Source organism: Hypomesus nipponensis, chromosome 3 (genome assembly GCF_054491055.1).
Source record: "Hypomesus nipponensis isolate SF chromosome 3, ASM5449105v1, whole genome shotgun sequence".
Lineage (NCBI taxonomy): Eukaryota > Metazoa > Chordata > Actinopteri > Osmeriformes > Osmeridae > Hypomesus > Hypomesus nipponensis.
The window spans coordinates 4566695-4580564 of NC_140363.1; the positions used below are offsets into that span (position 1 = coordinate 4566695).

The 13870-nt window shown below is 44.4% G+C and overlaps 2 protein-coding genes across 4 annotated transcripts; one reads left to right on the forward strand and one right to left on the reverse strand.

The window, feature by feature from the left end:
- The first annotated feature begins 134 nt into the window (after nucleotides 1-134).
- Nucleotides 135-7811, forward strand: pygl (phosphorylase, glycogen, liver). Its single transcript, XM_084684611.1, has 20 exons — nucleotides 135-494; nucleotides 771-872; nucleotides 1402-1480; nucleotides 1969-2072; nucleotides 3084-3215; nucleotides 3306-3417; nucleotides 3609-3691; nucleotides 3794-3931; nucleotides 4187-4279; nucleotides 4659-4805; nucleotides 5012-5175; nucleotides 5327-5441; nucleotides 5527-5628; nucleotides 5852-5999; nucleotides 6095-6153; nucleotides 6296-6437; nucleotides 6565-6772; nucleotides 6877-7011; nucleotides 7102-7168; nucleotides 7283-7811. The coding sequence occupies exons 1-20, from the start codon at nucleotides 252-254 to the stop codon at nucleotides 7469-7471; spliced, it is 2562 nt and encodes an 853-aa protein (XP_084540737.1). The 5' UTR covers nucleotides 135-251; the 3' UTR covers nucleotides 7472-7811.
- A 1-nt stretch (nucleotide 7812) lies between these two features.
- Nucleotides 7813-13602, reverse strand: LOC146299436 (lysophosphatidylserine lipase ABHD12-like). Of its 3 annotated transcripts, none has more exons than XM_084684612.1 (14): nucleotides 12984-13129; nucleotides 12397-12543; nucleotides 12186-12307; nucleotides 11916-12018; nucleotides 11695-11814; nucleotides 11345-11375; nucleotides 11220-11265; nucleotides 10749-10875; nucleotides 10300-10337; nucleotides 9937-10016; nucleotides 8616-8698; nucleotides 8409-8487; nucleotides 8166-8299; nucleotides 7813-7974 (listed from the first exon to the last, which is right to left on the reverse strand). In XM_084684612.1, exons 1-14 carry the CDS (start codon nucleotides 12986-12988, stop codon nucleotides 7944-7946), a joined length of 1146 nt encoding a protein of 381 aa, XP_084540738.1. In that variant the 5' UTR covers nucleotides 12989-13129; the 3' UTR covers nucleotides 7813-7943. The 3 variants fall into 3 exon arrangements, with proteins under 3 accessions (XP_084540738.1, XP_084540739.1, XP_084540740.1); XM_084684613.1 differs by having other exon boundaries at nucleotides 12397-12560; nucleotides 12984-13128; XM_084684614.1 differs by lacking the exons at nucleotides 12186-12307; nucleotides 12397-12543; nucleotides 12984-13129 and adding an exon at nucleotides 13162-13602.
- Nucleotides 13603-13870: the final 268 nt, after the last annotated feature.

The following is a 13870-nucleotide window of genomic DNA, read 5'->3' on the forward strand; positions in this document are numbered from 1 at the left end:
TTGTGGTGGTTGCTTACTACCAATCAGAGCACAGATGTTTCAAAACTCCTGCACAATAGCCTATAGGCATGTGGCACAAAATTGACGAGCATGTCATCCCACGCCCACCCCGCAGATGTCCATGAAAACGATCAGAATGCGGTGTTAGATAGGAGGGGGTTGGCATCCGAGAAACAACGTATTTAAAGAACCTCATTGTTATTCCAGTCAGTGAGTGGAGTGAAAGAGAGACGGAGTTAAACTTTTCCAGAATGGCTGCCCCTATCACAGACCAGGAAAAGCGCAAACAAATTAGTATCAGAGGTATTGTTGGGGTAGAAAATGTTGCTGAACTGAAGAAGGGTTTTAATCGACACCTACACTTTACCCTTGTGAAGGATAGGAATGTCGCGACTCCACGCGATTACTACTTTGCATTGGCGCATACTGTTCGAGACCACCTGGTTGGCCGATGGATCCGAACTCAACAGTTTTACTATGAAACTAACCCCAAGGTAAAGTTTTATCTGACTATCAACTGAAAATCTGTAGAGAATTAATGTAAAAAGTGCTCTCATATCAAGTTAGGCTACCTACAATGCATTTTTTGCTAAATGTATGTAGGCTTTACTAGGCTAAATAGTTTACTATAACAAAAGTGTCAGGACCACTTCCCTTTGCACAACGTTGTGAAGGTTATACTCGTGTGATTTCCAAATATGTGCGTCATTCACAGTGTTTTAATGTGTGTGAAATGTTGTTTATATTTTCTTCGGAAATGGTCCTTCCAGCGGGTTTATTACCTGTCTCTGGAGTTCTACATGGGCAGAACTCTGCAGAACACAATGATCAACTTGGGCCTGCAGAACGCCTGTGACGAGGCTATCTACCAGGTGAGGGAACGCGGAGAGAAGGGAACACGCCCATGTTCTCACAAACCTGCCAGGATCTATCAAGTCACGTCAAACACGGAGCCCTGCACCCACATAGAGTAGCAATCTCACTGCAAGAAACTGCTGTATCATTGTGAATTGACTGATGTACAACTACATTCTAGAGGATGAATAGTCTTGCAATAGATATAGATCCATAGATGATTCTTTATTGTGCTTTCCCAAGGAAATAACGTGTCCACAGTTTGTACAGAGCCTCACAGAAATGTGTCGATTACATAGATACAATACACTATAACTGAACTTGACACATACTTGTATAGATGTTCCTGGGGAGTTAAATTCTGCTGTGGCAGAATTCCCCTGTTGGCTAAACTCCTGCCATAGCGAGCCCATTTCCAGTCTAGGGATCTGCATCTGTGACTTGAAATGTAAAGAATGGGTTGAGGAAGCAGAAGTTTGTGTTGTAGCGTTACATTACATGTGATGCAAGAATGAAAACCTGTTCCTTGTCTTTCCCTTGTGACAGCTTGGCCTGGATATGGAGGACCTGGAGGAGATGGAGGAGGATGCAGGGCTGGGGAACGGGGGCCTGGGCAGGCTGGCAGGTAACTCTCCAGGGCTGGAGCTTAGGACTCACCCAAGGGTCAGACCTCGCTAACATACACACTGTGATTCTTTTTCGATATTTAGATTTAGTATCTAAATATTTTCGCTTATAATTCCAGCTGTGGTTGGACATGGTTTAACTCTGACTCTGGTTGTGGGCCTGCACTAGACCCTGCATTGCTCTGCTGATGGTGTTTTAGACAGGAGGTCTGGAACTACAGACTGGCCTTCGCTCAGAAACAGGAAGTGTATGCATCATCAGGGGTGTGGTCAAAATGGATCATATACTGTAAATGAGCCTAATATAATTACATGTTTTAGCTTCAGCCACAACACTTGGTTATCTATTTACGATCTGCATTAGTGCAGTCCTCAAACATTTACAGACCCACAAGCAGTCAACAATATGTATTTCATCTACCAGATTTCTTAAGGGTGTCTGAGTATTACCGGATGAGGCTGTTCCCTAACATGTTTTCGCCCACAGCCTGTTTCCTGGACTCCATGGCGACCCTGGGTCTGGCAGCCTATGGCTACGGGATTCGCTACGAGTATGGCATCTTCAACCAGAAGATAAAAGAGGGCTGGCAGGTGAGGCCATGTTACCATAACACGTGTTCATCCTGCAGATGCCTTTACCCAACGCAATGCAACGCATGGAAAACACGTATGGCCACCGCTGCAGACAAGTCAAGGGCTAGTGTGCACAGTTCTAACAGTATTACAGTGGTTAGAACACATTGACTTTGCACATTGGACACTTGCGTTTAGCTAAGTGCTGCCATACAAATACTTCAGCCTGACACTCTAAAGGTCAGTTTGATCAGACTGTGCAGTGCGGAGAGCAACCCGATAGTCAGAACGTCGGAATTATGTTACGGTGTAGTTCTGGGGATGTTATCGCCGCACTGGTTGGTAGAAAAATAGACATTCTTGGCTGTAACCTCTGAAATATCGTTCACTTCTGGTCCTTGATGACTAGAACGTCGCTGTGGATAAAAGCGTCTGATAAATGATTAAGATGTGAATGTCCCTCCTCCTTGTTGGCCAATCATTAACGAGAGCAGAGTTTTGTGGCACGCCCCTGGCTTGCTTCCTTTGGTGAAACCGTGCTTGTGATAGCGGTTGGCCCGAAGCAGAAGGGGGCGTTGAGAAAGCCTGTCGTTTCATGTAGCTGACAAGAACAAACAGGAGATTGCCCTTCAGAAGAAAAACAAATGGCAAAAAATTATTTTCTCTGCAAACCTTACAGTGTAAACATGCACTTTTGAACACAGAACTGGGTAGGTAATCACTCATTTACTGTCGAGGAGAAATCATGTCATCTGCTATTGGCCTCCTTTCCTGAGTTTTTCCCAGCAGTCATGATCAGTGTACTTGTACAAGAAGAATGTCGTCATGGTCATTATGACTACTTAATCTCATATACAGATCAGAAGACTAGGTAGCGCTTCATCTTGAGTTAGGGTTAACAATTACTCATGAACTGTTAACCCTACATTATGGTTGAGCTGTGTATGGGCAGGATCTCTTGTCCTCTTAATCCCTTAGAAGAGAAGAGTTTCTCAGGTTAACCCCGTCAATCCATTTCCTGGTTCTCAGGTGGAGGAGGCGGATGATTGGCTGCGTCATGGAAACCCCTGGGAGAAGGCTCGTCCTGAGTACATGCTGCCTGTGCACTTCTACGGACAGGTGGAGAAGACGACGGATGGATCCAGATGGGTGGACACTCAGGTGAACGACCCAACAGAAATGGCGTAATGATATTGACTTTGACCCGTTGAGGCCGATTTGTCCTAATCCACACTGTGTGTTCTGGGACAGGTGGTGCTGGCCATGCCCTATGACACTCCCATCCCTGGCTACATGAACAACACGGTTAACACCATGAGGTTGTGGTCTGCTCGTGCCCCCAATGACTTCAACCTGAAAGACTGTAAGAGACCATGCCACGCAGGAGTTGGCCACAAGCCTTTTCAGACGTTCTCTACTCTTTTATATCATGTTGGGATCTGATTGTCTGATATTACGATTCATCTGGGAGAGGATTTAGTTTCTTTTTTGTTTTTGTTTTTTTGTTTTTCATTGGGAATGTTGAAGTTGTGATCGTTCTTTCTAAATTCACAGTCAACGTCGGCGATTACATCCAGGCTGTCCTCGACAGGAATCTGGCGGAGAACATTTCCAGAGTGCTCTATCCCAACGATAACGTACGGTGCAAATCTGACACAATGGCGTCGAGTGGTCTCCCCCGCGCTGGCGTGTCTCTAACCGTGCTGGGCCCCGGGCCTCTCTGCTTCCCTGCGTTGCAGTTCTTTGAGGGGAAAGAGCTGCGTCTGAAGCAGGAGTACTTTGTGGTGGCGGCCACTCTCCAGGACATCATACGACGCTTCAAGACCTCCAAGAAAGGCTCTGCCAGTCCTGTCTCCTTCCAAGGCTTCCCAGAAAAGGTAGGGTTCTGGGACGACCTTTGTAACTGTAACCGTTCCTAGACCGTTAAAATGATGCTAGACCATACAGCAGAAAATCCAAGATCAGAAGTGTGTGTTTGTAAATGCACGAGTACACAGTACGTCGCTTTGGGAAAAGGCGCCTGCTAAACGTGCCATGTACATGTAAGTGGCTTTGATTCACGAGGCACAAAACAGTGGGACTCGGATGAGCCCGAGCCGCCCTTCTCCTCTGAGGTGTCTGGTTCTTCTCAGGTGGCCATCCAGCTGAACGACACCCACCCTGCCATGGCCATCCCAGAGCTCATGAGGATCTTTGTGGACATGGAGAAGCTCAGCTGGGACACGGTGAGGAAAACGCGCACACGGCATCGTTCCACGCAGGGTTCAGACACTGCATCCACAAGATTGGAGAGCCAATACTATACTATGCCACTATGTTTTAGGGCTATAAATAAACTGGTCAAACAAATATAGTTTTATCAGACTATGGTGTCTGCCAATTTGATATCATATCACCCGCCGAGATTAACAGTAATCCTACCTAGCCTGCCTTACCATTTAAGTCAAATCAAATCACATTGCTTGTAAAAAGGGCTCCATAAATACAGAGGGCAGAGGTGCTACAACACCAGATAGGCTAGCAAGTCATTGTGTGTGATATCGATAACCACTCAACCACCCTCATAAGAGCCCGCCGTGACTAAGCGAGGTGTTCCTGCCGCAGGCATGGGACATCACCAAGCGTACGTTCGCCTACACCAACCACACGGTGCTGCCCGAGGCACTGGAGCGCTGGCCGGTGAAGCTGCTGGAGAAGCTCCTGCCCAGACACCTGGAGATCATCTACCAGATCAACCAGATCCACCTGGAGGTAGGTACTAAGATGTCGTGTGTGTCTGTGTGTGGAGAACACAGGATTTTCACGTTGCGATTAAACTAAAATGGGTAGAATGAAAATAATTAGGAATTACAAAACAACTGGTATGTATGGACATAAAAACAGCACCGTTCTTCTGATGGCTGATAAAACAGGTCTTCTCCTTGTGTTAAGATTGTCATTTCCTGTCGTGTTTGCAGAACATCGCAGCACTCTTTCCAGGAGACATGGACCGTCTCCGCAGGATGTCCCTGATCGAGGAGGATGGCGGCAAGAGGGTCAACATGGCCCACCTGTGCATCGTGGGCTCCCATGCCGTCAACGGAGTTGCCGAGATACACTCCAAAATCATCAAGACCGACGTGTAAGACTGGACGATGTGGCCGCTGCTTTTGTGATGTCACAGTTTGGCCTCGCCTCCACGAGTTGGTCCTCTCTAGAAGCTTTTTAGAAATGTGATTAATCATGTTTTTTTTTATACATAAATTATGTTTTTGTTTTATTTGTTGTTATAGATTCCGTGACTTCAGTGAAATAGAACCAGACAAGTTCCAGAACAAGACCAATGGCATCACTCCGCGACGCTGGCTGCTGCTCTGTAACCCTGGATTGGCTGAGCTCATTGCTGAGGTGTGATTGGCGGACGGGTCTGTCTGAGGGAAGTCCATAGTTTGTACTGTGAAGATGTTTACGAGATGTTGAACTGCTTCTCCAGGTCATTGGAGAGGAGTACGTGAAGGACCTCAGCCAGCTTCAGAAGCTCAATGACTTGGTGGATGATGATGCCTTCATCCGGGATGTTTCCAAAGTGAAACAGGTAAACACACAAGTTTATTATATATACATTAAATGTTAATAATTTTAGCTCATGAAACCAATAACCAACACCATGTGCCAGCCCAATCTGTGATTTCACAGCTTTCCTCTGTCAAATAATGAATGTAATTGTTCACCATTAAACAATATATTGAATGTTTAACGATCCACCGGAAAACAAATCGACCGATTCATCAAACGCTCCACGCATCTCATGTCCCCAGGACAACAAGCTGAAGTTCGCCCAGTACCTGGAGATGGAGTACAAGGTGAAAATCAACCCATCCTCCATTTTTGACGTGCACGTGAAGAGGATCCACGAGTACAAGCGCCAGATCCTCAACTGCCTCCACATCGTCACCATGTACAACCGTACGTCCCCTCTGCCCTCCGCAGCCCCACCAGCCTCGCGCAAAGTTTGCTGCTAATGACAAGTTTGTTTTCTTCTTGTTTTTTTCCCCATGAAGAGATCAAAAAGAATCCTATGGCACCTTTCGTTCCCCGGACTGTGATTATTGGTGGAAAGGTAAGATTCAGGATTCACATGTACTTCCTACATCTTTTTTTTTTTTTCATCTCCCCTTTCTCCTACATTCCGTTTTCCATCTCCCCTTTCTTTTTCCTTCTTCTCATCGCCTCTCTGTCCACCCTCTGGTGTGTGTCTGCAGGCAGCTCCGGGGTACCACATGGCTAAGATGATCATCAAGCTCATTACCTCAGTGGGGGAGGTGGTGAACAACGACCCAGTGGTGGGGAGCAAGCTGAAGGTCATCTATCTGGAGAACTATAGGGTGTCCCTGGCTGAGAAAGGTATGGCCAAGCCTCTCTTTCTGTGTTTGTCTCTGCCGGTCTCTACTCCCCATCCCTCCCTCCTGTCTGTCTCTGTGTTCCGTCAGTGAGCCTGGCTCTGATATCTTCACACCTCTGCCCTCTGCAGTGATCCCTGCCACAGACCTCTCTGAGCAGATCTCCACAGCGGGCACGGAAGCCTCCGGCACGGGCAACATGAAGTTCATGCTGAACGGCGCCCTGACCATCGGCACCATGGACGGCGCCAACGTGGAGATGGCAGAGGAGGCTGGCGAGGAGAACCTCTTCATCTTTGGCATGAGGGTGGAGGATGTGGCAGAGATGGACAAGGACGGGTAGGACGGCTGTCGTTTTTGTTTCTCTTTCGTGTCTCGACCAGCAGCTGGATTTCCTGAACGCCCGTTTTTATAACGGACATGGATTTCCTCTTTTTTTTAAGCTACGATGCCATGAGGTATTATAAGAAGATTCCAGAGCTGAAGCTAGTCATTGACCAGATCAAGACGGGCTTCTTTAGTCCTAAGAATCCAGATCTCTTCAAGGACATCACCGACATGCTTTTCAACCATGACCGGTGAGTCTGCTGCCATAGCAACTGCTTCGGAATGTCTCGGTGTCTTGGGTCTTGAGTGTCTTTCTGTTTTTTTTTTTCTCTCTCTTTTAGATTCAAAGTGTTTGCTGACTTTGAGGACTATTTGAAGGCCCAGGCGAAAGTCAGCAAACTGTACCAGGTAGACACATAATCAATACCTACTCTCATACCTCAGCAGAAAGACGGTTGGAGCATGAATATTGTACACAAATAAGAGCTAGATCTCATGCACCTGTGAACCACTATTTACCAGAACCCGAAGGAGTGGACCAAGATGGTGATCAAGAACATCGCTGCCACGGGGAAGTTCTCCAGCGACCGGACCATCACAGACTACGCCACGGACATATGGGGGGTGGAGCCCACAGACCTCAAGATCCCGCCCCCTAATGAGCCCCGCGAGGCCATTGTTGAGACGGCCAAGGCTGCGAGGAAAATATGAAGCTGAAAGCATGAGGGTTTCATGTCAGATAACAATGGCTCTGTAGGTCAACACGCTGGATAGGATTAACCGTAGCTAGTCAAAGTGTGTGTGTGTTTGTGTGTGTCTACTGATTAGGAAAACGACTTGTCTGTTACATAGCCTCTGCAGATATCGTAATAGCTTTGTCTAAATCTTTTTGAAATGGTGTTCTGTTGTAGCTGTGTGTGTGTGTGCGTGCATGCCATCAAGGCCATTCAACCTTTTATTAATAAGAATGGGGGAGGGAAACAATTGTATTAGAGATTATCAAATGATTCTTCAAGTAGTTTTTTTCACTTTAATAAACTGCAGTGTGTCAGTCGTTTTAATAGATGTTTATTTAACATGGGTCATTTATCCCAAAGGTTGCACACCGACACAGGAAAGATGCAGGCGATGTAGAGGGGATGGTCAACAAGCTCAAGTGTTTAACAGAAAGTTCTATAAGAGCTTACTTCTGCTTTACTCTCTGAAGAAATCCCCTGCAGTGACAAAGAAACACAATCCTTTATCCTTCATACCGATACCCCAAGTAACTCTGAGCCTGAACCCAGGAGACGTCATTGATTAGATACCTTTTCCAGATTAATCTTAAGGTACCACCTGCATCTGAGCGGGATGAAATGAAGTTAACTTTGACGTGTATCTGTATACATGAAGCTGGGTGACTCACCCAACCACAGTGGTCAGACTGGGGTCCATGTAGATGTGGTTATGGGAGTAACCCAAGGATGCAGGGAGGGTTACCATCTCAACATGGCCGCCAGCGTTTCTAGCCCTCTCAGCCTGGAGTGCGATGTTGTACAGCTAGGGGTGAATAACAAAAACTTCTCTATCATGGCCCGATGACGGTATGTTGAATGTTAATCCGTGGACTGAATCACAAAGACCCATGCTGGAGAAGACACTGACATACCTCCTGTCCCATGTGATGTGGAATAACATTGTCGTCCTCTGAGTGTAGGATCAGAACAGGGCTGGCCAAAGTCTCCAGACTGCACACAAAACGAGCCATCAAATACATACCCCACTTTAGGTAATAGTGTTAAGTTGCTGTGTATTAACATCATGCTTTTATGTTGTTACATTGGAATGATGATCATTGTTTTGTCACCATACTTACTTTTTGTCATTAGGAAACACAATGTTGTTCATTTCTAAGATCTTCCAGAGTAAGCTCTTGAACCCGGGAATAAACATGTACATCTGGGAGAGGTGAAGGATGGAGGGAGGGGGAGAAACAGGGATCACATTAGAGCTGTGTCTAAGTTATAAAAAAAAAAGAAAACCAAGTAAAAAGTCACTGTAACATAAAAACTATTGAGAACATCACTGAAACAACAGCCCACAAACAATGCAACTGTCATGCCTGTGTTGGCATAACATTGCTACATTTCAAACAGACACATTGCAAGACAACATTTTACAAAAGAGGGGAAATTAGGACATGTTTATAGTGCAACAACACAGCAACTTTGTACACAACCCAAGGCCTATACTACGAAGCAATTTCAACATAACTGAGATATATTTTAGTTAGCTGGCTACACTAAGCCTAACAACTGCAATTGCGCACAAGCGGTGCCACAACAGTCATTATTAACTTAACCCAGGTTTTCCCAATCTAGCTATGAATGGTTTCACATAAAAGGGGCGGTGTTAAAAATATTATCCAGACTAAAGTAACACAGTTTCTGCTGCCTATGGCAGGAAAGATGGAAACATTTATTGGCTGTGTGAATATATAAATTAATACGCTTATCAAAAGTGGCGGTTCTAGACACATTTTACTGGGGGGGGGGGGGGGGCACAAAACGGAAACAAATAATATTTCAATATTAAATACTCAAATCTTGCTTTACTTTACAAATCAGAAAAATGTTTATTTTGTACCTAGTTTCAATTGAAACAATGAGGTAGGGCCATCAAAAATAAAAAATTAAAGACAGTAGGACAATGCTGCAAAAGGTGGGCATGGACAACAACAAAAAATGAACAAGGCTTTAGTCAGTCTCTGTATTAGGATTATGTTGATGCAAAGATACTCATCAGGGAAAGCCAAAGGGTTTGTAGTTCTTTAAAAACTCTTGCCTTCCTAAGAGACTCTATTCATGCACCGAGGTCCCAGGATCTTCTAGGAACGGCGATTCCATTTTCCTAAAGATGACTGTCCATTAAGGTGGGCTTTCCAATGTGTTGATCTGTTATCTTGAACATAACATGCTCTCGAGCATGTTAGGTGTGCCGCATAAGTAACCATGGTGATATACTCCCGGTAAAAAGTGAACCACCGTCGTGACAAAGAAAACCTACGCTTAAACCTGAAATTGCCTTGCTAAGCCTCAAATCTCTCGTACTATGGGCTCTGAGGCCACAGACGGACACAGACAGACATGAGGACACACCCTGGGACCACAGACAGACAGACAGTCACACATACGCACCATACTGATGGGGTGGCATTCTGCAGCCTTTCCCATGTTTGTATAAGGAGCCTCCAGAACCACAGCATCGACATGTGACCCTGATAACCAGACACACCAGGACACAACACAGAGCACAGTCAGCATGAAACGAACATACCGGTACTTCACATTTAAATGTTTGGTTTTTCATGGCTTTTTGCTAATGCACATTAGCAATACATTGACATGTTGACTGTTTTGGTTATTTCAAGTGTCCCATTTGCAAATGCTAAGGCAGTCAGAATCATCACGGCTCATTGAGGTTTAACACTAGAGGGCATCACAGACTGCAGTTCCACAGAGCTCATGACCAAGCAGGGTTAGAAACCTCCAAGATCTTACCTTGCTGCTGTTCCCTCAGAGCAACATTGGTTGTCACCCTGCAAACACAGGGCAGACACCATTGATTATCCAAAACCCCAGATCACTCAACTGAATGTATCTAATGCATCAAATAAATTAGTTCAGAATTGAGTTTAGATTTGTTTTTTTTCTTTTACAACTGTATATATAAGTTCAGGGTTCCGGTTGGTTAAGGTATCGTTTCATGGGTTTATGTGAACCCCTCTGTGACAAAACGGCTATAAAAATACAAATTGGATTTGGATATGATAACCATTGTCCCTTCATCCTTAAGGAATTTTATTTTGTAAAATTGTGCACTTAGACACGTCCCACATAACATGAAAAACATCAAATAAACATAGACACATTCCTGTTCCCCCCATCGTCAACTCTGTTGTAATGCCATGACATCAAGCAAGATTGACGCAGTGCATGCTGGGACTCACCCAGTGCCAAGGGAGTGGCCCCACAGGAAAACCAGGCTTCTGCTCCGCTGCTTCACCCAGCGGTACAGGTAGAGGGCGTCAGTGGTCAGGCCAGCCTCACTGGGCTCCCCAGAAGAGTCTCCATACCCTAGAGATGAAGCAGAAGAGACGCTTGACAAACAGCCCGATTCTCGACCAAGCCTAAATCAGATTCACTAGGTCACAGAGTTTACATTACCCCACTCAGCCTAAAGGTCTGCCTTGTTTGATTTATATATGAATGACAATAATGTATTTACGCTTCAGTGTATGAATTTCAAGGGAAATTAAATCACAACCATCAGCCTATAGTTAGACGTTTAAACTTGCGATACATCTAAGCATTTCAAGTGTGAATTTGCATGACTAAAATATAATTTAAGAATTAAAGTATTGTGTTAGGGGGGACAGACTGTGTTGTGACAACCCTACTACACACAGAATGATCGTCACCTCTGTAGTCTAGCGACAGGACATGATATCCAGCTGCACTCAGGATCTGTGTCACACAAGCAGTCAGTTAGTGTCAATTAATTCTGCAAAATAAAGTTAATGTAATGCCCAATAAAACAGCTTACCTTCACCAGGTTGACTCTGTGACTGAGTGCCCTTTGGAGAATATTTTCATTTATAAGTTTGAATTAAACTTGACACAAATGTATTGTTGTTCAGACATCACAGAACTAGCATGTACTCATCCAGAATTGGAGGACAGACCTAGGATTGTCACTGTGTGGATGATAGACTGTTTTCCAATAAACTGTTTAACCTATATTTTGGCATTTACATTTGCATAGTCTACACTGTTATTTGCAATTTGCAACCTTTTTAGGCTCCAAACCCCTACAAAGACAGGTCATATCACATGGGTCTGTTCCTAGAGAAATAATTGAATGACTCTATCCCGTTTTCTCTACCCTGGTCCCACCTGGTCCCAGCGTTGCCGTGGAGATAGATAATGACTGGGCGGCCATCTCCCAGGGTTCCCCTGTGCCACTCTGGTCCTCTCCCCTCGGCCTGCTCCCATTGGCTGACAGGGAGAGTATGCCTAAGAGACACACACACAAACATACTCATTATAACACAAACAAACACTGGTGAGATGGAATCGATTCTGGGAAGATCATGAGACTGTCCCAGGAAACTCACCACACACCCACGGAGACTCCCTCCTCTGGTGAGAGGTGGAAGTTAGTGGTGTAGTTCAGGAATTCTGAAGGGATAGCGAGGTCCGCAAAGAATGGAAACCTTACTGAAATTCCACAAACAGGTTTATGAGTGAATCAGCTATTGGTTTATTGTGCAATATTGGACAGAGTATTGTACATTTAGTGTTATTCTATTGATAACTACAATTGATACACCGCTTCAACAGTGATGTCCTACCACAAGGCTGAAATGTAGGCTAGTTAAACTTACACAGGTGGAGATATATTACATGACCGAGTATCCATGGAAACAGGTAGACAACGACAGGCACTGAGATGTAGACGGTACACAGCAACAACGCTATCCTCTTGGTTCTCAATACCAATAGAGATCTTAAAAACATTATAATAACAATATCTACAGTCATGTACAAAGAGTATTTAACGCAAAAGACACAACTGTGTTACTAGAGGACACTTACCGACAACCTGTCTGTCGCCCTTTTGCTGTTATGCGCTGACTCTGTTTAGACTCTTTTAACTCGGGTGTGCTGTCTGCATTGCTATCCGCAGTATTCGGTCGTCTATTTCTCATTTTGACAGCGGTCATGAAAGCTAGTAGGCTACGTCTAGTCAACAAGTGTTACTTCAAGAAGTGAGAACGCGTGCAAAACAGGGAAGTGGGGTGAAAGGTTACTGTGTAAAACGGGATAGTCTAGTCTGGGAACGAGATTATGACAAAGGCTAGCCTGCTATTCTTCATTGGCCGTAGGCCTACTAGGCTAGTAAAGTAGGCTATTCTAGCTATTGATTATTTAACACATTAGCCTTTGTTAAAGGTTAACTGCTCTTGGTAATATGTATAGCCTAATGTTGCTCAACCAATGCACTAATCACGGATGGACAGATTTCCTGAAGAAATTATGTACTATTGCAAAAGGATTTAAACGATAACGGATACAGATTTATAAATACTAAATTAAATATTTAGTATTCAGTCAGTTACTGAGGATACTCAATTTCATGCCACAGGTTGTTCAATTATGTAACACTACAGCCAACGTTTTACCTCATATCTCTACTCAAACTTGGATTGATAGAGGGATGGACAAGGCGGGGGCCCGTAGGGTGTGTAGGACATGCTTTCACTCGTACCGCCCCTTCCTCTATCGAGAGCTTTTCAAAATCCGCTACAAGATGATGCAGCTGAGACGAACACACACAAAGCGGTTTGATATCAAGCTTACTTGCACACTGTCTGACAAAAGTGTTCGGAGTTGTGGGCATCCTACGGTCCGGCGAGCACAACAAGAGATCAACCATCAAACTACCGTGCGGTTATTTAAATCTGGAAAACAATCTCGATCTTTATCACGGTAAAAATGTTGTAGCCTAAAACTTTTAGTTCCCTAGCCCTCAACACAATTCGGCCAACAGGAAGGCATCCTTACAAGCCAGAAAAAGGTAGGCTACGTTAGTGTTTTTTTAAACAATTCATTTACGCCTAGCATTTATCCATGCAATCAATGTTGCTTTCTATGTAATTTACTGATTAAACATAAACGGACTTCCTCCAACAAGTTGCAGCCGCAATCCGAAACATCATCTTTTGTAGCTTTTTTTTGTTCACTTGGTAAACGACTTTGGTCATAATTGCTTAAAAGGGACGACCTGATTTTACCGTTGTGTATGGCACTGTGTTCTATTTGTGAATTGTTTTGTATTGCATTCTGATATTGCATGGATACAGCAGGGAAATAATGTAGGATATAGGCTACCGGTACATTTTGGAGTAAATATTTGAGGTTGTGCTTGTTGTCATAAATATTACCCTGGCAACAATGTAAATATGAAGTGATGCTCTTAAAGTTGACCGTGTGAGCGTAAAGCTCTGACTTTTTCTTGTCCATGTTCGGGAAGAAAACTAAAAAGTATGAATTAACCTTGGTGTTAGAC

Coding starts and splice junctions, on each gene's coding strand:
- pygl (XM_084684611.1), top strand. CDS start 252: ATGGCTGCCCCTATCACAGACCAGGAAAAGCGCAAACAAATTAGTATC. Junction 3,216..3,305: donor CCAGATGGGTGGACACTCAG/GTGAACGACCCA, acceptor GTTCTGGGACAG/GTGGTGCTGGCCATGCCCTA. Junction 4,806..5,011: donor TCAACCAGATCCACCTGGAG/GTAGGTACTAAG, acceptor TCGTGTTTGCAG/AACATCGCAGCACTCTTTCC.
- LOC146299436 (XM_084684612.1), bottom strand. Junction 12,019..12,185: donor TGTAATATATCTCCACCTGT/GTAAGTTTAACT, acceptor GTGGAATTTCAG/TAAGGTTTCCATTCTTTGCG. Junction 10,017..10,299: donor TCTGAGGGAACAGCAGCAAG/GTAAGATCTTGG, acceptor TCTGGTTATCAG/GGTCACATGTCGATGCTGTG.